Genomic DNA, 23,314 nt, shown 5'->3' with positions numbered 1-23,314 from the left:
GCCCATGGCTGTTGGTGTCCCTTCACCATTTGGTAGCCCCAGACTCCCTCTGCCAGCTGTATTATTTTGTCTGGTCCAGCTTCCAAAGACGTAAGTGTTAGACTTTCCATCCAGTCACTGCAGGGTTTTTTCACAGGAAAAATGGATGGGAATGCTGCAACTTTTAAGAAACACTCAGCTTGAACTCCCTTAGTTTCAGCTCATCTGCTTGCTTGGTTTTTCAGAATCTCAGACCAATGTAAACAGTTCTTTTTCTGCCTCGATTTTTAATGTTTGTTGAATCAGCCTTGCTTTGGGTCTCCACACTATTCATTTACATCTTTGTATTTTTTCTTCAGTATGCTCAGGAACATTTACTAGGGAAAGGAAAATAAAACAAATCCTGTGTAATAAATGTACTGACATTTAAAAGCAAATACGTATTAAAACAGCTGAAAGTACAGAGTAATTGGAATACCCTGTGGTAGGTCCACACATCTAAAGATGCCCATTTTGAGTAGCAAATGAGGTGTTTGATCATGAAGAGTGAGGGTGTATGCCCAGCTAAACAGCCTGATGGAAGTGGCTTGGTCCCTCTTCCTATTAATAAAGCATGCTCATCAAGCAAGGGGTGAGAACCCAGCTGTACAGAATTCTTTCTGGTTAGTATTCTGCAGTTAGGACAAAGGACACTGTGTTACAGGAGAGATAAACTACAAAAACAAAGTCAACTATAAATAGATTGTTACCACTAAGAGCTTCCAAAAACAACTATATGGAGATTAGAGGAAGGTGTTGAAGAATTACTTGTTCCCATCTATCCTTCCAGGATGACTCCAACTTTTGCTGATGGAGTGCGCTGAGTCCCTGCTGCTGCTCTGAACTTACCCTGCTCAGGCAGCCTTTTGTATTTTCTGCAGGGCTGTACCTTGGGTCTTTCTCAGTGATGGCTTTAAAAGAAAAAAAAAAAAAGATATCTGAAAAAGGCAGAAACAAAGACTATGGTTTTTGTTTGTTTTGTTTGTTTTTTTTTTTCTTTTTTTTTTTTTTGTATTTTTGCTTTTTGTTTTGTTTTGCTTGTTTTGTTAGTTTTCATAAGTATGAGGTGTATATTAATTCTCCCATGTTGATTTTGATCAGCTAGATATTCAGGCTTGTTGGTTATTTTGAACCTCAGTTACTCTCTATACTGAGTCATGCTTCTTCTACATAAAGCTGTCCATAAGATGAACAGTGGCGATCTCTAGAGAAGTGCTCTATTACCTTCCCTGAAATGTATGACTGTCAGCTTTCTCGTTACACTCACCAGCTGAGTGGTTTTCAAAGTTCATAAGTGTTCTTGGAAAGAGAGATTATGCAATAGAAAGATCACCAAAAAAAGGTTCATTGGCAATTTTTGATAAAACAGCAAACTGAGAAGTGGTACAGAAGTATATTAAAAATACTAATGCTAGAAACTTTGCAGGGTTTTTGTGCTTTTGTGTGTGTGAAGTCACACTTCCAAAACAGCTAGAGAAGCAGGCAGCTATTGAGTGGCAGCCCTGGAAATCCAAATTACACTGACACCATCCTTGATGTAATGTAAATATGTAACCTTTATTGTCACAAATCTGGGCTGGAAACTTTCCCGCACAGCCCTTTTCTTAGTATTGAGAAACACTTGCTTCCAATCTGGATGCAAACAGAATCAGAAGGGAGGGGTATGCAAAAACAACAAAAAAAAAAAAACACAAGCAAAAATGACGTAATTTCCCGTCTTTCTAGGCAGCAGATGAGGCAGGGATAGCTGAGAGAGAACAAAAGTTTGTGATTGACAGCTGTCTGACAACAGGAGGATACTTTTTTTTTTTTTTTTTTTTAAGCAGGCCTTTACACCCATCTCTGGAGAAGCCCTTGCACATTCCATCATGTAAACTAGCCTTTGTTGAACTTGGGCTGTCTTGGCTTGTGACCAAAATGCTCGGTTATTCAAAGTCATTGTCAAGAGTCCTGACAAATGTACTCTGTGATCGTGGCGTATTTATCTGAACAGGAAGGTAGTGCAGCCTCTCTGCGGATCTCCAGAGTGACCGGGTGAAGTGGAAAAGGACAAGGGAAGCCACTTACTGACTGTAAAAATGCGTGCGCAGGAATCCCTTTTCCTCTGGCTGTCCTTCCTTCCGCTGGTCACGGAGAAGCTGTGATGCTTTTTGTTCCCTCACGAGAGTAGGATTAAAGCCAATGGGATATGGGTGCACGCTATCCATGGGCACACAGATGCCCAGCACCTGATCTTCTCTGGCAGGCAAAAAGGGACAGCATGCAGCTACCCTGGCATGCCTCGTGCAGCAGGGAGGGAGCCCTTGTCACTGCTAGCAGCAGGGATGAGCTCCCCTGGAGCTTTGGTACCTAAACCCTTCAGCCTCCCACCCTCTGCACCAGGGTGGCAGGAGGAAAAGCTACAGGTGTAGGAGTGAGTGCTGGCTGAGGGGTAGAAGATGTCTTCCTCCCCTGCTGTAAATTCGGTCTACACTTGCCCGAAGTGACAGGAATACAGCCTGTCTCTGTAGTGGTCACTACTGCTCCCCCCGTGTGTTCCTCATCGCTTCTGTTTTGCTTTTCCCTTCACGCTTTGTTTTTTCTATCTTGTTTGGGCTTTCCCTTTTCTCCCCGTGTCCCCATTTTTTCTCTGCTGTTTCAGCTGCTGTCCTAGTGATGAGTACAGATCCCCCTGGTTGTTGTACTCTACAGTTCCTAGAACTACATTTATTTATATTTGTTCTTGGAACCAAGACGGTAAAAATAGCCTAAAGGCCATGGAAATAGTGAGGGAGGGGAGTATCGTGCATTGTACACTGCTTTCATGGATTGCCAAAAGGTGGAAACCCTGTTGTTTGGAGCTGACCTTTCCCATGTCTCACAGTTAGCCTGCAGATAGCTAAGCTGATCCTGGAGGCCTGGGAAAGGACATACTCCGTTGAATAGATTTGCACCTCTTGGAAAGAAAAAGGAAATCTTGAAGGGAAAGGATGGGGAGATAAAAGAAGGAGATGAAAATTTTGCATTTCAGCATGGCATAAAAATGCTTTCTGTACAGGACAGCCAGACCTATGGGATGCAGCTAGTTCTTGGAGGTGAAGTGAGTGGACAAGAACAAAAAAAGGCCCTGCCATCTTCTGCTTTGAACCAAGCTTTGCCATTAAGATCTTCTCAACATGCCTTGAGCTACTACTGCCCAGTTAGTTGTGGTGGTCTCTGCTGTAGGGTCACCAGAGAGTGGAGGTTCAGACAACCCTGAAATGCAGGGTTGTGGTCAAGTAAAGAGGCAGCCACTCCTCCTGTCATGGAGGGCTGAAGAAAGGCTGGTGTAGGCAGTCTCCTGGCCCTAGGATGATGTGATACGGACTAGTTTGCACCCCTGCTGCTTAGGACTGTCTAGCCTGTAGTAAACTTGTCTGGGAGATAAAATTTTGGTGCAAAACGAAGCAGCAGTCACATAAGCAGTCGCATAACATGAATGGTGGTAGATGACTGTCCAGTCTCGCTCCCAGGCCTTCTTTCGTATATCAAGAGGCATATGTCCATAGGACATCAAAACTTAGGTCGTGCTTTGCTGTGTAATTTTATCATGGAAATAATGCTATAATCTAGGGTGGTGTCTGCAAATTGATTGATGTCACTGCCTCACTGTTTATGTTGTCCAAAACAAGAACACTGGAGTTTTTAAGTGTTTCTCTGAAGTACTGGTAACAATTATACAGGGTGTTGCACTAAACCTGGAACTTTCCAGGGTTAGTTTGATTGGGGTAGCTCTCCAGGCTAGAATAAACAGTAGTCTAGTGCCACGAGTAGATGGGGAATATATGTGTCTCCTCCTTTAGACCACACAGTTTTCATTCTGTTTTTGAAATAGTTGTGACATTTAGGGTTTTAAGACAGCTCTAAAGATGTTTATGTTTGTAATCTAGTTGTTCTTCTATATCTCTTTCTCCTCTGCTCCCCTTTCATGGCTCCTTCTGCCTCTACTCTTTCCCTGGCTTGCTGCCTTTCCACTCTTCCCCTTCCCACTTTCTGTTCACTTCTCTTCATCTATTTTTACTGCTTCTGTCTTCTTCACCAGTCAAGGTTTTCCTTAGCTATTTCTTCCCTTGCTTATCTCCCAGTAGCAAAGAGAATATTTTTTTTACTGTATGCGTAGGATAAAATGCTTAGAATTATGGTTTGACCTCAAGATCCATCCTCAAAAACATTTTTTTCAAGAGGCTACAGTTGCAGGCTTTGTATACAAACCATCATCTTTCCGTTCTCAGATGTGTTCATCTCTTGCAGCACGCAAAGTTCAAGTTCCAGGAAAGCCTCAGCAAAAATGGGAATTGCTTGCTGCAGTGTAACAGTAATACATAATCTCATGCACCTCTCACTGGGATATTTAAATTTCTTTCACAAACCAGAGTCTTGCAGCCCATTGATATGGTGGCAAATACTGATAAGCTGTTTTTGGAGCAAGAAATGAAAACACTAGCATGAACTTAACTACGAACTTAAGGTCACTTTGAAACCGTCTATACCAGACAATTGAACTGACATTGCTGAATGAACCTTCACATCTACCAGGAGAAATTACAGTGGGGAATGTTATGAACATTCCCAGATTTACACTGCTGTGACATTAGTGCTGATTTCTCTCAGCTGCTATGTTTTCTGGCAGGCTGTGGTGCACATGCTATGCATAACTGGAGCATAATGGGTGAGATCCATGAAATTCGAGATCCAGCTACTAGACCATATGTACTCTGGGGAAAGAAAGAAGCTCCAGAAGCAATGCTTGAACATTGGACCAAATTCTCCCTTGACTGTGTCTGGTCTAGCTCCACTGGTTAACTGGAAACTGATGGTTTCTTAAATAGGTAAAAAGCTGAGCGTGGCTGTGCTGTTACATGGCTGGCAGGGGACCAGCCCTCGTGGTTCAGAACTGAGCCCATGCCTGAGAGGGTTAAAAGCCACATTTCTTGTTGGGAAAGGCTTGAGGAGCCATGGATGTTTGATACACCCTCAAGCGGAGCTGTGAGGGTAGTGCACAGGCTGCGCTGATGCCTGCATCAGGCTCTGTCCCCATTTGTTTGTCTTTGTGGAGGTCCCTGCAGGGACGACCTCCTTCTTGGCCACTGCGAGCTGTCAGGATAAGCCACCTCACCTTTGACATCCCAGCATGATCAGCCCTCATTTAGTCCAGCTGGGATAAAATAGCTCCTCCTTTTCAAAACCAGCCATCAGACTGTGCTCCTTTTCGTTAGACACAGACCTGGACCCAAAGGTGACGTGTTCATCACCCCTAAGTTCAATTACTGCAAAACAGCATAACCAGGAGCCAAAAGAAATTCCCTTGAAAGCATCTTCTGATGCAAGCACAGCAGCTTGTCTCCCTGCAACACACATCTTTGCAGGCTCACACCACAGCACTGGTCTTCATGGCAGTTACAAAATCCATGTCAGATAGCCTGTACAGTGATCAGAGCCTTCCTTAGACAGGATCTGACTGTTCTGGAAATTTGAGTTCTACCCAAAGCCATAGACATCCATGGTCAAAGCTACAGGGAACAAGAGACAAGGGTTTTCTGGAGACATTCTTCATCAGTGCTGGCCCTGTGTTCCTTCCTGCAAGGAAAGAGAAGGGCTGTGGACCTTAAAATCCTGAGCAAAGTGCAAAATACCTACGGTTGCCACTGATCTCACTCAGGGCAACAAGACATGCCCATGAGCACACAGAATGAACCCCAGCCTTGGCTCTCCCTTCCCTTCTCCCCTCACTCAAAAGAACGGCAGAACAGAAAAGCACAAGACTAGTTTTCCATTCACTCTGAGGGACAGAAGGGAAAACTCATAATTGATCTTTTAAATATTTGGGAGACTTTGTGAAAATAAAATGAACAAGGTCATATAGAAGCCTTTTATTAATAGGTGGAGCCAAATTGAAAAAAAAAAAAAGCCACCAAAAAACTGTATTTTGGACGGAATAGTTTGTGAGCCTCGCTTTAATTCCACTGTACAAAGGAAAGACTTGCGAATTAAATCTGTGCGGGAGGTGAGAGGTGAAGTAGAGCTCTGGCAAAGTAAATAAACAGTCGCCGCAGTACTCACTTCTCCTTGCCGAAGGGAAGGCTTTATGGCTTACGTTGAGACAACTTTCCTTCTGCCCCTGCTGCCCCGCAGAGCAGCTGCATCCCTCACCGCTGCTTTCAGCAGCAGCCCCTGGCCTCCTTCCCACCCAGCTCTCTGCTTTGCCCTTGTGCCCATGTACTTACCGCAGCCGGGGTGGCAGCGGGCATTAGTGCCTCACCCACCCCTAAGGAGTTAACAGGTTTTATTACACGATCCGTTTAACATTCTGGATAAAAAGGAAACGCACGCCCCTCCTCTCCTTCAATATGCTTGTGCACTTTAAATCGCGCTGCTCGCGGGCTGTCTGTGAGCCCCACGCCGTGAGCGGCCGGCTGGGCGTGCTCGGGGACGTGGGCGCACCCGTGGGTGCTGCCTCGCCCCGCCACGGCCCCGCTCGTGGTGCCGGGGCTGTGCACATGAGCGCCGAGGACACACACACGGCCGTGGGGAGCCAGCACCAGCTGCCACCGTCAGGCGTGGGAGAGAGCCCTGCCACCCCTCTGGGCACGTCGAGCCGCCTCGCACCATGCCATCGTTTGACGAGGTGTTGAAGGAAGCCGGGGAATTCGGCCGGTTTCAGAAAAGGGTCTTTTTCCTTCTTTGCCAGACCGGCGTCACTTTTTCCTTCCTGTTCGCCAGCGTGGTTTTCCTGGGGCAGGCGCCGGGCAGCTACTGGTGCAGGATCCCCGGGGGAGCTGAATTAAGCGAAAGATGCAACTGGTCGCTCCAAGAGGAGGAGAACTTCACCCTGCTGTCCCTGCGCCTGGTGAACGGCTCAGCCAGCGGGCACTGTGAGCGGCTGGACATCTCCTGGGATGCCTCCACCAGCTGTGCCAGCCCCCTCGCCCACAGCCCCAATGTCAGCGTGGGCAGCCCACGGCTCGCAGCCTGCCAGGGCAGCTGGGTGTACCACCAGCCCCACTCGTCCATTGTCAGCGAGGTAAGGAGAAGCCCTGTCCTCCTGTCAGCGCCTCCGTCCCAGGGCAGGATAGAGGCAGGGGAACGGGGCTGCTGCTGCAGGGTGTGGGGAAGGGTCGCTGCTTCGGGTGCTGCTGCTTTTTCCTAGCGGGTGTGCTCTGGTCCAAGCCGTAGACAGATGGGGAGAATGAGTAAGATCAAGTGTCAGTGTCAGGCTTCAAGGGAAAGGTGAGCTGAGCCGCATGGTGCCTCTCTCAGTGGCTCTGCCAGCCAAACGCCCCACGCAGAGATCACCCTGTCACTGGGGGGACGTCAGGTTAAAACAGAGAGTGATGCCCTTGCAGCTGAGGCTAATAATGAAAACTGGTGGCTGGCTGCCCTTCCGAGGTCTGACAGGAGCCAGGGGAGATGGGTGTGCTTTCTGAAGAAGAAAAGCACAGACTTGTGCCCCAAGCCATCGCTCTGCTTATCCTGAAATGTCTCACCCAGAGTACTGCAGGCTGCCTGTTACCACTGGTGGTAGGCGCTGGCAGAAGTGGTGGCTTTTTATAAGGCACCAAAGGGCCACTAAGATGCTGACCTAAGAGGTAACCAGTGCAGGCTGCAATCAGGCGGTGGCTGTGCTGTGCTGTGGCTCCAGGGCATGGGCTGCTCACCAGCAGTGCGTGCTTTAAGGTCATCCTGACAGTAACTGTGTCACCGGTGTGGTGCTGAAAAACCAGCAGTGTGTTTCGAAGGGCTGGGTCGGAAACAATCCAGGTGCTCTGCAAAATGTGTCAGCACAGCCATGGGCTCTGGCTCCAGCCTGTCTCACGAGCCTCCCGCATTAGCTTTTAACTCAGTGCTTGCACCAGAGCCATGCCCTCCAAGACACACAGCAGGGCACAGCAGATGAAGCCCTGAGCAAACACTAAGCCGAAAGCGGTGCCTGTCCCCAGGACATCCAGCCAGGACAGCCCTGCTGGCATCTTGCAGGATCTTCAGAGCAGGAACTCCATGCCCTAAGCACTGCACCTGATCTGGGCAGCTTTCAGCAGACTCTGTGCATAAATAAGAACAACTGGCTGGCCCTGGAGCAAAGTGCTTGCACTAGTTTTTGTGTGCCACTGCCGAAATCTGGGCTGCAATGAGGGCTGTAAGAGACTCGTGGGGAGCCTATGTCAAACTTTGGCCCCTGGGAGGGCAAATGCTGGTGGGGATGTGGTAAGGAGGTTGTGCTGCTGCCTGCCAGAGACTCTGCTGGGGGACAGGAGAGTTTTAGGTCCCTGGTGTCTTTTACCTGGGTGAGCTGCACTAGACATTCCTGTCACAGCTTAAAAAACAAAAAATAAGGAGATTCCTTTACTTCTTTCTTTTTTCTTTTCTTTTTTCTTTTTTTTTTTTTTTTTCCCCTTTCTTTCCATTTTTTCTTTCAACTTTTTTTTCCCTTTCAGCCTTGCTGAAAGCAAGTTGCACCCAAAGGGTTGTGCTCACTGTATTTATGGCAGCTGTTGGTGCATCTAACAGTCGCTGTAATTTCCCAGCAGCACTGAGCCTATGGGTATGGCTTAAAGAAAATGAAACCAGTGCTTGTGTTGCTGTAATGAATGGCAGTGAAAGCTGAGTGTTCACTGGCTTTTGTCCAGCTGCACTTTCCTCTCCTTGTCCCAGGAGACGCTCCAGGGCCATGTGGAGGGGAGGAGAGATGTGGGGATGCTCAGGGAAGTGCTCCCCGCCTCTGCTCCCAAAGGGACAGGTTGGCAAAGCCAGAAAGGACTGGACTGTGAGGTTGGGACTGCCTGTCCCCTGCACCAGGGCAGCAGGTCCCCCATAAGTGTCACCGCTGCTCCTGGAGGGGCTCCGGCTGACAGGGGTGGCAGGGACATCTCGTCCTGTGGCACTTGGGTTCATTTACAGTTGTGCAACATTTGCCAGACAAATTCCGTTCCATGAGGCTCAGTTCTTTTATGTAAAAAGGAAACTTGTGGCATGCACATCCCAGTTCAGTTGCTTTGAAATCAGCTATTAAAAGGAACTCGATATCTAATAACGCATTATTAATGCAGATCTGCGCTCTGCTTAATCAGATCACCAAACTTCTCTTTTCCTATGTGTCTGCCTGCAAGTGCATCACTTTGTCCATGTGTGTGCAGAAATGTTTCTGTTTCTTTCAACTATCTCAAGGTTTCTGGCACTTTGTGTCTGTCGGAATTAACAGTGCAAGTGACCAAGGAGAGAAAAGTAGAGGGAAGGATGAGTTACATGAAGAGCACATGTTCAGGGAGAGAAAAAAAAAAAAAATAAAAAAGAAGAGGGGATACCAAAGGAGATCTTCCAGGCTTCTGGCCAGCACAGCTCTGGTGTGGATTTGCAGCATGGCAGAGGAGGCAGAGGGCAATTGCAGGCATGTGAAACCTTTGCTGGAAGAAGATGTCACTTTTCACATGTCACAGCCTAAGCACAAGCTATTGCAGTCCTGAGCTCCCCAAAGAAGCTAGATCTTATGGCTGCAGGGACTGACTTATAAGGAGATGTGAAATGAATGATATTGCAGTACCTGATGTCACTGCTCTGATTTCTGTGTAACCAGAGGATGCTGCTCACTAGCAGCTATCTCATCTTAGATGGCTATCTGCTCATCAGGTGCTTACAATACCATCAGCAGAAGGAAGTAGAGGAAAAAGGGGGAACACAGGCTGATTAAAAAGCCCCTGCTGCTTTGTGAGCAGTACCTGTGGCTGTGGAAGCCCCGAGTCCTAGTGCTGGGGTACGGTGGGGTGCTGGGAGTGTGCCAAGGCTTTCCTTCTTCCTCGTTTGAGAAGAGTAAAATCTATTAAGAAGTTATTATAAGATCAGTGCTTGCCAAAGCCAGTTAGCTAAGTCTAGTGACAGGAGAGAGAGTGATCCTAAGGGGTCCCTCTTAAAATCCTCTGATGTCATATGGGCCCTGAGAGCAGGTCCTTCTGCACCCAGATCAGGGTGGGAGTCACCTGCTGGCACTGCAGTGCCTGAAGTAGAGTTGAGCAAACTGGAAATTGGATGGTTTAGCGGTTTTGAAACATGAGCAAAGGCTACGCTATGTGTGAAACTTGGCAGAGATCCCTTCAATGCGGTGCTGTCGCTGATGGTGGGTCTGAGCAGAAGACTGAGCCTGGTCAGCCCTCTGCTCCCATTTAACTTGGTGGGGTCTGGTGCAGCTCCCCATGAAGACAGGAGATGTCACTGCATGTATCAGTGTCCTGGTTTTGGCTGGGATAGAGTTAATTTTCTTTGTAGAGGCTTGTATGATGCAACGGTTTGGGGTTTTGATGAAAATAGCGGTGATAACACCCTGACGTTTCAGTTGTTGCAGAGCCGTGCTCACACAGAGCCCAGAACTCTGCTCCTGGCACTGCCCGGCCAGCGAGGAGGCTGCAGGTGCACCAAGGACTAGGGGGACACAGCCAGGACAGCCTGGGCTGGCCAGAGGGGTGTCCCATGTTATGAAGCACCGTGCTCAGCTGGGGCAAAGGAGGAGGAAGGGGGAACACTGGGAGTATGGTGTTTGTCCCCCCGAGAAGCCGCTCAGCGTGCAGAGCCGTGCTGGCCTGGAAGCAGCCAAACCCCTGCCTGCTGATGGGAAGCAGCGAGGGGATCCCTTGCTTGGTTTGTTTGTGTGCATGGCTATTGCTTCACCTGGTGAACTGCCCTCCTCTCAACCCATGAATTATTGCACGTTTATCTTTCCGATTTTCTCTGCCATCCCTGCTGGGGACAGTGAGCGAGCGGCCCAGCTCCCCCTCCCCCCAACCCTGTAACACCTGAAGGGTCCTTCCTGCCACCCCCGGCCAGGTGAGCCTTGCGGAGGTTGATGAGGAGCATCCCTACTGCCTTTGAGAAGGTCTACTACCTTTGTGGGCTGCCATACTGTTTGGCATTCAGTGCAGCTCGTTTGACCAAAACCAGCTTGTCACTACAAGACTTGCAGTGAAAGGCCGCATGTACACAGGACACACAGGAGTCAATAAGCCTAATTCCCCCAGGAAACTGTGCTGAGTCATTGACCTTTAGTACTGCCGGGCTTTGGCACTGTGCACCTTAGTCCTAGCAGGGAATATCGAGCACTCTGTGAAAGGTAAGAGTCTGGGAAGTGGTAGGTATTTTACTCAGGCACTTTTTGGCGACGATGACTCCTGCAGGCATGTGCATGAATTACAGTCACACCTGCAGGCTGGATCCTCTGGCGGGGCGGGTGATAAGATGAGGAAAGTCTATGTGCTCATCAGCAGCTCCAGCACAGCTGGCATAGTTGGGGCTTATTAGCAGCTCGGCTGGCAGGAGCTCAGCAGAAGGGACTGATTACAACGTGCCCTGTCTGCAGCAAGTCTCCATGCTGCAGATGATGTCATTTGGAGACCTGGCAATGACTTATTGCCGAAGTGTGAGGTCTGAGGTGGGCAAATGATCGTCCAAACATATCCTGTTGCACCTGCTGTGAATAAATCTTCTCACTTCTCTGCTTGCCAGCTGTCTCAGAAAATGATGGTCAGCCAACATTTGCAGAGGAACCTGCAAGCAGAGCAGTAATGATCGTCTCTGAGTTCTTGCAGTCCCTCAGAACAGGGGATACTGTGGCAGTGCTGCTCAGGGTGGATAAAGCACAGCTGGTCCTTTTGCTCTCCTCCTCTGACACAATAAAGACCAGAATTCACCCTCCATGCGCTGATCTGGTATGATAATTGTCATTGGCAGAGCAGGACCCTGTCTTATTTCTACTGTCATGGAGGGATTACTATTAAGCAGTGAAGGGAAGGGGAAAAGGGCAGACAGATGAGCAGAGAGAGAAGGAATTGCTAAATTCCTTATGAAACTCTAAGCTTCCCTGTATGAGAGGGGCTGGAGCAGTTCCCTGCATGGGCTATGTCATGGGGTCATGTTTCTGTCACTGCAGTTGAGCCAGCTGAGACTGCCTGAGGGTTTGAACCTTGAGATTTCTCATTGTGTTTTGGAGAGCTGCTGTTTGTTTAGGAGATGATATATTTCTCCACCTCCACTTGCTTTGGCCATGGGTAGAGAAAAGGGAACGACACAGAAAGCTTTATGTCCTAGGAGGCTCAATGATAACAAAAGATAACAATTTGACTGCCCAGAGGATGGAAGAGGTGGGAGAAAAGTTGCTCAGCAACAAATGAACTACTGCATGCATCTCCCAAGTTTTCCTTTAACAATGAACCCTGTCCTAAAATCTTTGTCACTTGGAGTGGGAAGATAAACTAGCCTCTGTTTGGCCACTTGTATGGATGCCACTCAACAGGTGTGGGTTTTCCCCATGCTGTTGGAATTGGACTGATGGACCCCGTAGATTTTTTTATTGAATAAAGAGTTTTACCCATCATTTTGAAATTTAATTGTGACAGACAATAAAAGCTCTTCCAAACTCCTACTCAAAGGTGCAATGTTTGAGGAGCTTTTAATAACGTGTTGTCATTTAAGGCAATGAATTTCTGCAGGCAGAGGTGTGTTGAAGTATTCTGGGACTATCTCAGAGCATAAGTCCTCTCAAGGATAAGGAATTGCAAATCTGCTGTTAGTCTTTAAGTCAAAGTGAAATGGAAAATGTTTGCTTCCTGCTAGAACTATGGGGAAATGAGAGGTTGCTACAGCTGCTATGTTTCCCGGTCATTAGTCACGTATGAGCGTTTCTTCTGTTTCATCCTAACCACTTTCCACTCCCTCTATAAATATTGCTCCACTAATGAAATAGAGAGGCCCAGTGCAAAACCTCTTCCTTCTCGCAGAGAGGTCTGGTTCAGGTGGCTTTCTGCTGCTTTGGAGATCAGCAAAGTGCACCAGTGTTACTCCTTCCACTCACACTGCAGGGCAGTGTGCCCTGGGATTTCATGTTACTGCTCAAGCCTCCAGAGCACTGGGTGCTGAGACAAGCTGTGGGCAGTGCTGAGCTGGGTGAGAGCACTTGTGCAGTGAGGCACCTAGCTGAGAGCAGGACAGTGCTGAAGAAGGAGACATGCCCTTTGCTGGGCTGTCCGGCTGAGCTAGCTCACCTCTTGACGATTGCCATGAGGAGATGGCAAGGCTTCTACAGGATCTAGATGTAGCCAGTGCTGTACGTGCCAACAAGTAGGCTTCAAAGCAGGGGAAAATAACCTAAAGCCTTTGCCTTTGCCTTTGCCTTCCCACTGCAGTAAATATTTTTGCAATTAAATTTCAAGTCTATGGAGCTAAGGGGACTGAATGCAGTATACGGTGATGTTCCCTTTCTGCTGCGTTGTCCTGAGTGAGCTTGAATAAGGTGGTACAGGTTAGTGTGTCATCACTAATCCCTTCAGAAAGATCAAATAGCTTCCTAGAAGTTTCCTGTATTTTCTTATTTCCCAGAATATTCAAAAAATTGACTATGTTGCTAGACAAGGGCTGGTTTCAGCTGTTGCCTAAGTCATCTGAGACTAATGTTGAGATGAAAGAGTGTTCTCCAGTAAGCACATTTTTCCCTGTATATTTCTGGCACGTGTTCTCCAACCCTCTTTCATGACTGCTTATTCACTGCCTGTTTATAGTGAAGAGGGATCAAATTATTTAAAGACTAAAAATATACCTTGAAAAAGGATCAAAAGTACATGCTTCCAACGCAGCTTTTAGGTGTTAGAAGTTTTGGGCTTGAAATTAACAACAGACTTTAAGTGCTTCACACTGTTTTTATTTGTTGATTTTGATGTTCATGTAAACATCATCTCATTTTGACATTACTTAAGTGGTTCTGTTATTACATGAGTTTTTAATTTTGTTCTCACACTCATTTATGGGTGTTTCTGGCAAGGCAGTAATGCTCTTAATGCTCTTAATTGGCTCCCTGCTTTCTCTTTGACTGTTTTGACTTATGAGGGGGAATCTTCTCTCATGACCATCTTCTGTAGGAGCAATCAGAAGTGTCAGAGGACTTTTTGCTCTCTGATTCAGGCAAGTCTGTGAGGGTTCTAACATCTAGTCCTGTATGCAGCCCTCTTTGCTAATCTCACAGCCTGATATTTCTCTCCAAGGTCTCAATCTGACAAGGAGCTGACAAGATGTTTGTGCGGTGCTGGACTGATCTTAGCCTTCAGGAGAGGCTCCACAGGATGTGAGCTCGATCTCTGTTTTTCCCGAGGATTCTCAGCAGAGATGTGTGAGGACTCCTCTCTGCCTCTCTCAGGGAATGGCATGTCCAGGCTGACTCTACAGGTGTCTGCTGGAAGGAGAATAAAGGGGTGCGAAGTTTCATGTGAAATCATGTTCAGAGCTGGAGCACAGGTGCAGACTGAAGTCCTGTGAGAGCAGTGGCTGCATTGTGCTGAAGCTCAGCCGAGCAGCAGCATTCAGCTGCCAGCTCAAACACATTGCTGTGCTTGAAATGCAGGCCTAGCTGGCCAGAGGAGCTGTGCCAAGGCACTGCTGACCTGGCAATATACACACATCTTCACACGTACAAGTCCAGCAGCTGTCCAGATGGTCCCTATGGTGTGTACATGGCAGTGCCAGCATGGGCCCTGGCTGGGGGTCCCACACTGGGCACACATCCTGTGAGGTTTCTGGCTTGGTACAGCTAGGTTAGAGAGGTTTCCTAGAGTTCATCTGAAGCCACTCTTCCTGTTTGCCCCCTCTGCCTACTTCTTCATGTGGTCATTTCCTTCCCTGTTACACTTCAGCAGCACACTTTTGAAGCCAGCACTTTCTTGTTGCTAACTTTTAACCCTCTGGTAACCTTTGCAAGTGGCCTCAGATGCTCCTCTGAGAGTCCCAACATGTGCCATCACAGTCAATTGCATTGCTGCTTTAATTTAGTGGTTATTCTTATCAACAAACTGCTTTCCAATGCCACATCATTTAGTGTGATTTGCCAGGACTGACATAGTTTCAAAAAAGCAAGAGGTTAAGCAGCGTTTGAAGTCTGAATGTGCTGCTCTATGTCTAGGCTATTTTAGGAAAGCACTGCAATAGCTCTTGCATACGATAACTGAGAAGAGGTTTCATTCCTTCCAGAGGAAGCTGAACTTTCTGCAGCCCCTGGTTGAGATTTACAGAAGTGGAAGCCAAATGCTAATGGCCTCACTTGCTGAGAGGCAGCTAGTCAGGCTCACCGGAGCACTGAGGCTGACATCAAAGCCATGACTTTGTGAACAGTAGGTGGGGCTGGGATATCCATCGGGCTGGGGACCTGTGGGTTTCCTTGGCCCAGGTTGCTGCCAGTTGTGAGAGCCAGCTGGAAGCTGCAGTTCTCAGTCACAAACTTCCCAGATCTGTGACTTCAAGAAAAGTAGAATCCCACAAGCAAACCCACGTCCTGGACTTCCAGTAAAGACATCATAACTAACAACAAAAATCTGTTATAGTTACTGTCAGTGACAGTGCAAACACTACATTTGGCACCAATACTAAGCCAGATTCAGGCTCAATGAAACCTAAATCTGAGTGCCTGATGTGTCCTGCTAATGAATTCTTCAAACACACACCAATCTAATGTGGTGTTAAAAAGTAAAAAGTGTGTGAAGTTATGCCTACTGCAGTATAATGAATATAAAAGTCAGGCAAAGCTACACCAAAAAAAGCACATATTTAATATGTCCAAATTGCTTGAGATCTGCTTTCAGTTTTCTCAGTAGCCACATGTTTTTGCTTTTATCCAAGAGGCACTAAGAGAAATAATTAAACAATTCCATTAAGCTGCAGGTTTTGTTAGTTATAGCTGTGCACCCTTATTCTGCACTAAACAAAGTTGTGGCTTTGCCTTATTTTTTTCCCCTAATATTTTTTTCCCTATCTGGACAACTGATGTATGAAATACAGCATCTGTTTGGCAAAGAAGGGCTTTCCCTCGATCATAGCAATGGCTTGAAGAGTGCTGAAGCTGCTCAGGCTGCTGCACTTCCCTGGTCCACTGGCACTTGTTGAACAAACACATTTGAAACAGCAGAGATGACCAGAAAGGGAGACAGGAGGGAGGTAACAGTTGGGAAGGAGAAATGTTTGTCAGATACCCTCAGCATCCTCTTCAGGGAGCTTAGACAACAACAAAAACCCTCCATTGCACCAAACAGTTCCTATATGTGAATCCACTGTGATCAAAACTCCAGTTCCAGTGAACCCCGTCCCCATCCTTCCATCCTTTCCCTTCCTACCTGGCCCTGTGCAGTTTCTATACACCTTGTTCTGGGGATGATGAATAAACCACCTGGAGTACTTACGCCTCTCCCTTGTTCCCACAGTATAACCTTGTGTGTGGCCACTCCTGGATGCTAGATCTCTCACAGGCTATCCTCAATCTGGGGTTTCTGGCTGGTGCATTCACCCTCGGCTATGCGGCAGACAGGTAAAGTATAAGCACTGCTGTCCTTCAGTTTTTGGGAGATGAAGTCACTTGTAGCAATCTGCAGTAAGCATGTTTGACCATTCTGGAGATTTAGTTCACTTTGGGTGAATATCCCCATTCTGAGTTAACAAAACATAGCCAGTAATCTTCACTTCCTTTTGGGCTGGAAACTTCACACAGTGGTGCTTCCTGATCATGCCTGGACTTTAAAATGTCCTGAAAAGAGCCTTTTTTTGTGGTTTCCAATGTGCTCTGTGCACATCTGGACCCAGGAAGGGCAGAAGGACACAGAAATGAAAAGGAGGCATTCAGAAGAGATTTCTGGACTGGTGTTTATGGGAGGACATTTAAAGGCACCACTGATGAAGAAAGCAGCTACCTGAGGAGAAGAGGAGTGAACTCAGTACAGGAACTCTCCTTTCCTATGATGGAATCATACACCAACCATTGAATTCATGGCTCCATGCGGTCAGGGCTGGATGAGTGCTGAGGAAAATATATGGATGATGATCAGGCTTGGGCAGCAACCCCCCCCAGAGCTGGGAGCCTTCATGCCTCCACTAGCCCTACCTTGTTCTTAAAGCGAAAGAAGGAGCCTGGCTTCTGCTTTGTGTTGGTGATTACTGACAGGCAAACGATGTGTTGGTTGAGAGCACCACTGATGATTTCACTGGCAGAGCATATTTCTTTGTAAAATACATTCCATCTGACTGTTCTATTTTTCCTTGGTATTTGTCGTAATGATAATACTAACTTAAAGTATGATTTCTTTGTAAGAAGGGATGCTTATAGGATTATCCAGAATGTCATCTCAGATAACAAATTTTAAACTACCAAACAAAAATACTTCTAAGGAAAACCGGAGTTTTCCAAGGGATATAGGAATAAGTAATACGGGAAGGTGGAAGAGGTGCCATGTCACTGGCAAACTTTAGATAACGCTGCACAGTGTCTGGCTGTGCAGTTATGTTACTGGTACCTTAAGACTGTGTAAATGGAGAGATATTATGGCTAATTATTAAAATAAGATATTATGTCTAGGAGTACCTGTGTATTAATGATAATGTAATTACAGTACAAATACGACCATTGTACCCTGATAGCAATCAGGGAATGTGCTGCAGCCAGACCATTAGACACTCTTTGACAGCACTCAACAAAATTGGCCTGATGGAAAATATCCTGATCTTTGTCCCATATCAATTCTTCTCATAAAACCTTTAGAACAAAACGAACAAACATATTCTCATTAATACTTTTTGATATGATAAAGAGCTACACCAGTTTTCACAATTTTTCACAATTTCTTCTTAAAATGGTAACAATAACAATGGCAGAAGAGATCAAGATGGAAATTCTAGTTGTGTTCCAAGGACACATTTGCTATACAATTGCAGGAAACAGGAAGTTTTTTTTTTTTTTTAATCTTTTTTTTTTTCTTCTTTTTTTTTTTCTTCTTCATGGATTATGGCTTGCCTTCAGCTCACCTGCTTATTGCACTGTTTGCTAGAAGACGAGATTCCTGAAAATGCTAGGCAGATGTGAAAAACAGGTGGTTTTAACCTGAAACAAAACACTGGAAAATCAGATAAAGTAACTAAAGAAAAAATGACTTGTTTTCACAGATTTGGCTGTACTTAAGATTAGGAGACTAATTTATGAAAGTGGAAATCCCTGACAAATTTTTCCCTCATTTCAGTGGTGTCAAAATTATGAACTGAAATGTATAGGCCATAGTTTAGTTACAAAAATATAAACGGTTTTCTAAAATAAAAGGAGCATCACAAGTTTTAAAATCAGTGATGACACAACAGGGATAACTACCACAGAAAAAATAGTTTCATATCCTGGGGAAAACAGTACAAAATTTCAGGCAGCCTCCATCTGGAACCAGGCAGGTCTCAAAAAGGCACCTTGGGATCTAACATTAAAATGAAATGACAAGAAAAAATCTCTACGTCTATCCTGATTTTCACTTTCTTTTCATTTTCTTCAACAGATATGGCAGAATCCTCATCTACCTGCTCTCCTGCCTTGGGGATGGGATATGTGGAATCATAGTAGCATTCGCGCCAAACTTCACCGTATTTCTGATCTTCCGTTTTCTCCAAGGCGTGTTTGCCAAGGGAACCTGGATGACATGCTATGTGATCGGTGAGAGCTATTATCTTCCTTTATTTATTTTTATTTATTTTTTTTTTATTTTTCCCCTGGCTAGGAACAACTGGGATGGAGGACAAAGAGTCAGCTATGTCTGCCTGTAATAATAATTTTTCCTTGGAAAAAGCACTGGCCCTTTGGGGAGCAGATGGTGAATAACCCATGTCCGTCCTTCTAATGCACTATCCTGCAAGACAAGGTGTGACTGTATACAAAATGTAACTTGGCATGATCCTTGGTCTGGGCTCATGCCAGAACTCAATATTTGGGGAAACAGCTACTGGCCTGAGTCCAAACCATGCCAGGGACCCCTCTAGCAGCTAACAAGGTAGTTTTCTTGCCTGGCAATATCTGCTCACTTACTAATACAGAATTGCCCTCTGGGAATGACTGCAACTCTTTTCAGTGCTGAGTACAAATATGAGATAGATATGAGCAGCAATGTATTTGCCTGCCTGATCTCATGAATTCCAATGGGGAAGAGTGAGGAAGAAGTAATGCACAAGGGCAGCCCAGCAAGAGTGCCACGTCCTTCAGATCTGTCTTGGTTCTGCTCTCCTGAACGTGGCTGTGTGCAGCTGGTAGTAGGCAATTCAGCAGCAATACAATGCTTCTGTTGACGTTATGTGAGAGCTTTTATGGCTATCTAATCTATGGACAATGGGGAGGGGTGGGGTATTAACAAACAGTTAAGAGGTGGAGGAGTGGAATGTGTGTATATAAAGTTTATTATTATTAATTACATAGAAGATCACCAAGATGATCAAAATCCATGAAGTAAGCCCGGATTCAAACAGGATGTGCAAATACAGACATGGTTAACTTTGTCAGAGTCTGAGTATCTTCCACAGATGCTCAGAGGAGTTAACTGTTCTTGCACGCTTGGAGGGCAGACACTTAGGTGGCTGTTCATCATCCTTTAGCTGGGAAGCTTTGCTCAGTGCCAGGCTGGACATACTGTCTACCAGGGTACACATTAAAATTATTACCTCCTGAAAAGGGAGAAGGAAGGGAAGCTTTTTTATAAATAGCATCAAAACAGCGGGGATCCAGACTGTTTAGTAGGTTATAGTCATGGCTTAGCAATGAAGCTCCTTCATAACAAAGTTACTGTTCATGAGAAAAGGGTATTGTTATGGCATTTTGATTGACTGCCAGGTTAAAAAAGGAAGACTTTCCAGCTCCTTTGCAGAACATGAAATAAAATGGCACCAAGGAGAGTATCCTACTAGAGATGATGCATCAGATTTACTTAAAAGGAAGATCAGCCCTTCAACAATCTACTGTGATATTCCAAAACATAGTGGAAGCATCATTATATAGCACAAAAATGCATACCATCACTGTACTCTGTGAGGCCTGGGATAGTATTTTAACATGTCTGTATGTAGTCAGTGAGCGAGAGCAGAATTGCAACCAGACAAAAAGGGTTACAGTGAGACCTGGGGACATCATGGAGACATGGGTACAAACATGCTTCCACCAAGCCCCTCACAGAAACACCTAAGTTTTCTGGCCAAAGTTTCACTGCTGAGCAGCTCAGGTCCAAAGTCTGGTGAAAGGGCCAGAATTTGCTTTCCCCTTCATTTTCAAGAACATTGTCTAATTTTAAAGTGAGGTCCTATCCTACAATGTTGTTAAGAGCTCTAACCAGCAAAATGTTTCACGACATTGACTTCCTGGACAGGGTCAAGTTTTACAAGAAAGGAACATTTCTTTCTTCATTTTGCAGTACTCAGATTAGATCACCAGACTTTAGGGAAAGTTTCAGCCATAAATAAAACAAGCTGTGGGCTATACCTCAGCCCTCAGAGCAAATAAGCATGGTAGGGCTAAACTTTTTTCTGACAGAAGTCTTGCCCATATTAACTGTTGGGTGCAGCCCCTGCCACAGGATCCCCTTCTCTGGGGCATGGGCCAAAATAGTGCCAGGGAGAGTGCTAAGAATTTGCCACTGAGCATGATCATGATGCAGTCTCAAACCCTGTCCTGGCCCTGTTTAATTAATTAGTTAACATGCAGTCAGAGACCTCTGTGTCTGAAGACCTGTGAGTGAATTGATGGAGAAGTATCACCCATGCTTGCCCTAGGCAACTTCAGTGACAAACTTAAACAACTGAATGTAAGATGCTAGGCTAGACAGATTTGTGAGTTGATACACTATAATCCTTTCTTATGTTCCACCACTAATATTCTTCTTTTGAGTTATGTTTGTTTCTGTGTTGTTTATTTTGGCTTTCTATCTCCTCAGTGACAGAGATTGTTGGTTCTTCCCAGCGGATCATTGGGATCGTGATACAAATATTTTTCACCCTGGGAATTATGATTCTCCCTGGCATTGCCTACTTGCTTCCCACTTGGCAGGGGATCCAGCTGGCCATTTCACTGCCCAACTTCCTTTTCCTGGTCTACTACTGGTAATGTTACAGTCATTGCTCTTGTTGCTATTACTATTGCTACCTGAGCACCTTGAGACCCCCACAGTGGTCCAAAGTCTCTAGTGTGCAAGATGGTGTAAATTAGGAAGAAGACACCTGTTGATTCTGTCTTTCTAAATGTTTTTTTAGTGAATCACAGACACACACTTTTCTTTTTCTGCTCAGGGTCTGTCTCTGCCATCAGCCACAGCCAGTCCTTCCCAGAACCCTGCTCTGCTGCTTCTTAGCCCAGGACTGGCTGTTTCTGTTAACTTGCCCAGATCTGTTTAACTTGTCTGCTTTCCCTTCAGACATTATTTCCACCTTAACTTCTAATTATGTACTCAGTCCAAACTTGCCCTGTAGGTCCCATGATTTGGGCAGTACGGGTAATAGAAAGCAGAGCACTATGCCCAGGTGACCATCCATCCCAGGGGACTGCTGCAATCCTGTGGGCTGAATGCAAAGAAACTAAGCCTCATATTCTCTTCTTGTACGTTGTACTGCTTCTTCAAACATTGCCTGTCATTGCTGTGGCACTTTTAAACTGTGCGTCATCTTAACAGTGGGCTAGCAGAGACTGGAACACTGATCTGTAGTCTTGCTTTGGGTTCAGTTTATATATACATGTATGTATATATTTGAGCACATGTGCATTTATCGTATAGTAATACAGCTAGAAGCTTCCTGGTCTGCTAGTTCTTGTTACTACATGTAGGTGATGTTGACTTCCACTAGTTCCTTGCCATTCTACAGACAGCCTGTCATTTTGTTGGTTATCTTCTGGTGTACTTTTGATGTACACTGTGGAAATTGAGATGGGGTTAAATGCCTGATCCACTGGCCATGTGTATCTAAATAAAGAACACAGCAAGGGAGGGAAGTCTTTTACACCTGAGAAGTTTTCTCCCTTTTCCAAATTTGCAGAGCACTGATACACTCTATTTTCTCCTTTCTTACCCACAAGACTGAAAAATCAGTGTGTTGGGTATAAAGGTGGGAAAAAGGCAAAGGATATTCTTTACTTAAGGTAGTAATGGATGAAACCCCTGTTAATAGCTTCTGTGTTCCTACAGGTTTGTTCCTGAATCTCCACGTTGGCTCCTGACACGCAAAAAGGGAGAGAAGGCATTAAAAATCATGCATGACATTGCAAAACACAATGGGAAATATCTCTCACCACATTACTCAGAGGTACCGTCATCTGTCTGAGCTAGAGTTTTCTCTAAGCTTTCCTAATCTTTTGAAGGTTCAGTTTGATTTGTGTGGTGGGCAAAACTCTTGTAGTGTCATACCAGAACAAGATTTTCAGTCCCATACCTACATTGTTATGTACAAGAGGGTTAAAAGAAAATTGTGTGGAAAGATACAGGCTAAAAAAGGGAGTTTGCAAAACAGTTAGTTGAGTCTTTCATTTGCAACACTCCTAATTTTAAAAACCTTTGGGAAATATGTGAAACTAGTCTGAGTTCCAATGGTATTTCACAGCAGCTACAGTTTAAACTGACAGAGTGAGTGGAGATGGAAGGATCCACTTCCCTGGCTCCTTTGCTAGACCTTTCTTCTACAACCCAAACAGAAGATCATGTAGAAAACACAACTCTAAATATCAATTTGCTTCCATCCCTATTAGGGAAAACACGCAGAAAATTTCAAAATATGGGAAGCACCGTCACTGTTTAAAAATAGGAAATTATATGTTAGAATTAGAGTCCTTTGAAAAGTGGTCTTGATGAAGCTGAAAGGACTGATGCATTTCACATAACACTTTTATGTATTATAACATTTGCCTTGCTTTGTTGGGTAGCATAGCCTGGCTCTTAGAACATGTTTCCCATTGTATTGTCACCATGGACTAATGATAACAGATGTGAATGGGGGTTTTGCTCCAGAAAAAGACAGGTTTTGAGATTAAATGCTATTAACAGTAATGTTTGAAATCATTATTGAATCACAGGGAAAACACCGGGAGACTGCTAGCCTGAAGGTGACTAGCTAAACACTTTCAGAAATTGTTTTCATATTGAAAAGAAACTAGTTACAGAAAATGGCCATCTATGAGTACACAGTAGTAGCATATGCATGTAGCCTACATATTTGCATATGCATATACATTCATTCTCACACATATACAAAATTACCATGTGTGACTTTTAATTAGAGTGTCACTTAGTCTAAAGGAAAAGACTTTGGGTTGGCAGTGTTCAGAGAGGACTGGTGTGTCCTACCCTGTCAGGAAGGGCCATCATGATGTGTATGCTTTGTAGCAGGTAGTTGGCAGCCTGGGTTCCCAAAGCTTCATATCTTACCTAGCTCTTTCCCATTGCTCTTCTTCAGCAAGGGAGAAAATGAAAATTTAGACCAGCTTATCAAAATAAATAAA

At 45.4% G+C, this 23,314-nt stretch overlaps 1 protein-coding gene across 1 annotated transcript in view; it reads left to right on the top strand.

Annotated features, from left to right (window-relative positions):
- The first annotated feature begins 6,371 nt into the window (after positions 1 to 6,371).
- SLC22A3 (solute carrier family 22 member 3) overlaps positions 6,372 to 23,314 on the top strand; it is a 30,716-nt gene continuing 13,773 nt past the window's right edge. Inside the window, exons 1-5 of the mRNA XM_038176903.2 lie at positions 6,372 to 7,057; positions 16,251 to 16,354; positions 18,354 to 18,508; positions 20,766 to 20,931; positions 22,008 to 22,125. Of these exons, the coding sequence (XP_038032831.2) occupies positions 6,644 to 7,057; positions 16,251 to 16,354; positions 18,354 to 18,508; positions 20,766 to 20,931; positions 22,008 to 22,125 (957 nt within the window). The 5' untranslated portion in view covers positions 6,372 to 6,643. The remainder of the gene's footprint in view (positions 7,058 to 16,250; positions 16,355 to 18,353; positions 18,509 to 20,765; positions 20,932 to 22,007; positions 22,126 to 23,314) is intronic.

The sequence above is a fragment of the Anas platyrhynchos genome, chromosome 3 (genome assembly GCF_047663525.1).
Source record: "Anas platyrhynchos isolate ZD024472 breed Pekin duck chromosome 3, IASCAAS_PekinDuck_T2T, whole genome shotgun sequence".
NCBI classification, from domain to species: domain Eukaryota; kingdom Metazoa; phylum Chordata; class Aves; order Anseriformes; family Anatidae; genus Anas; species Anas platyrhynchos.
This window is presented reverse-complemented; position numbering and strand designations above follow the sequence as displayed.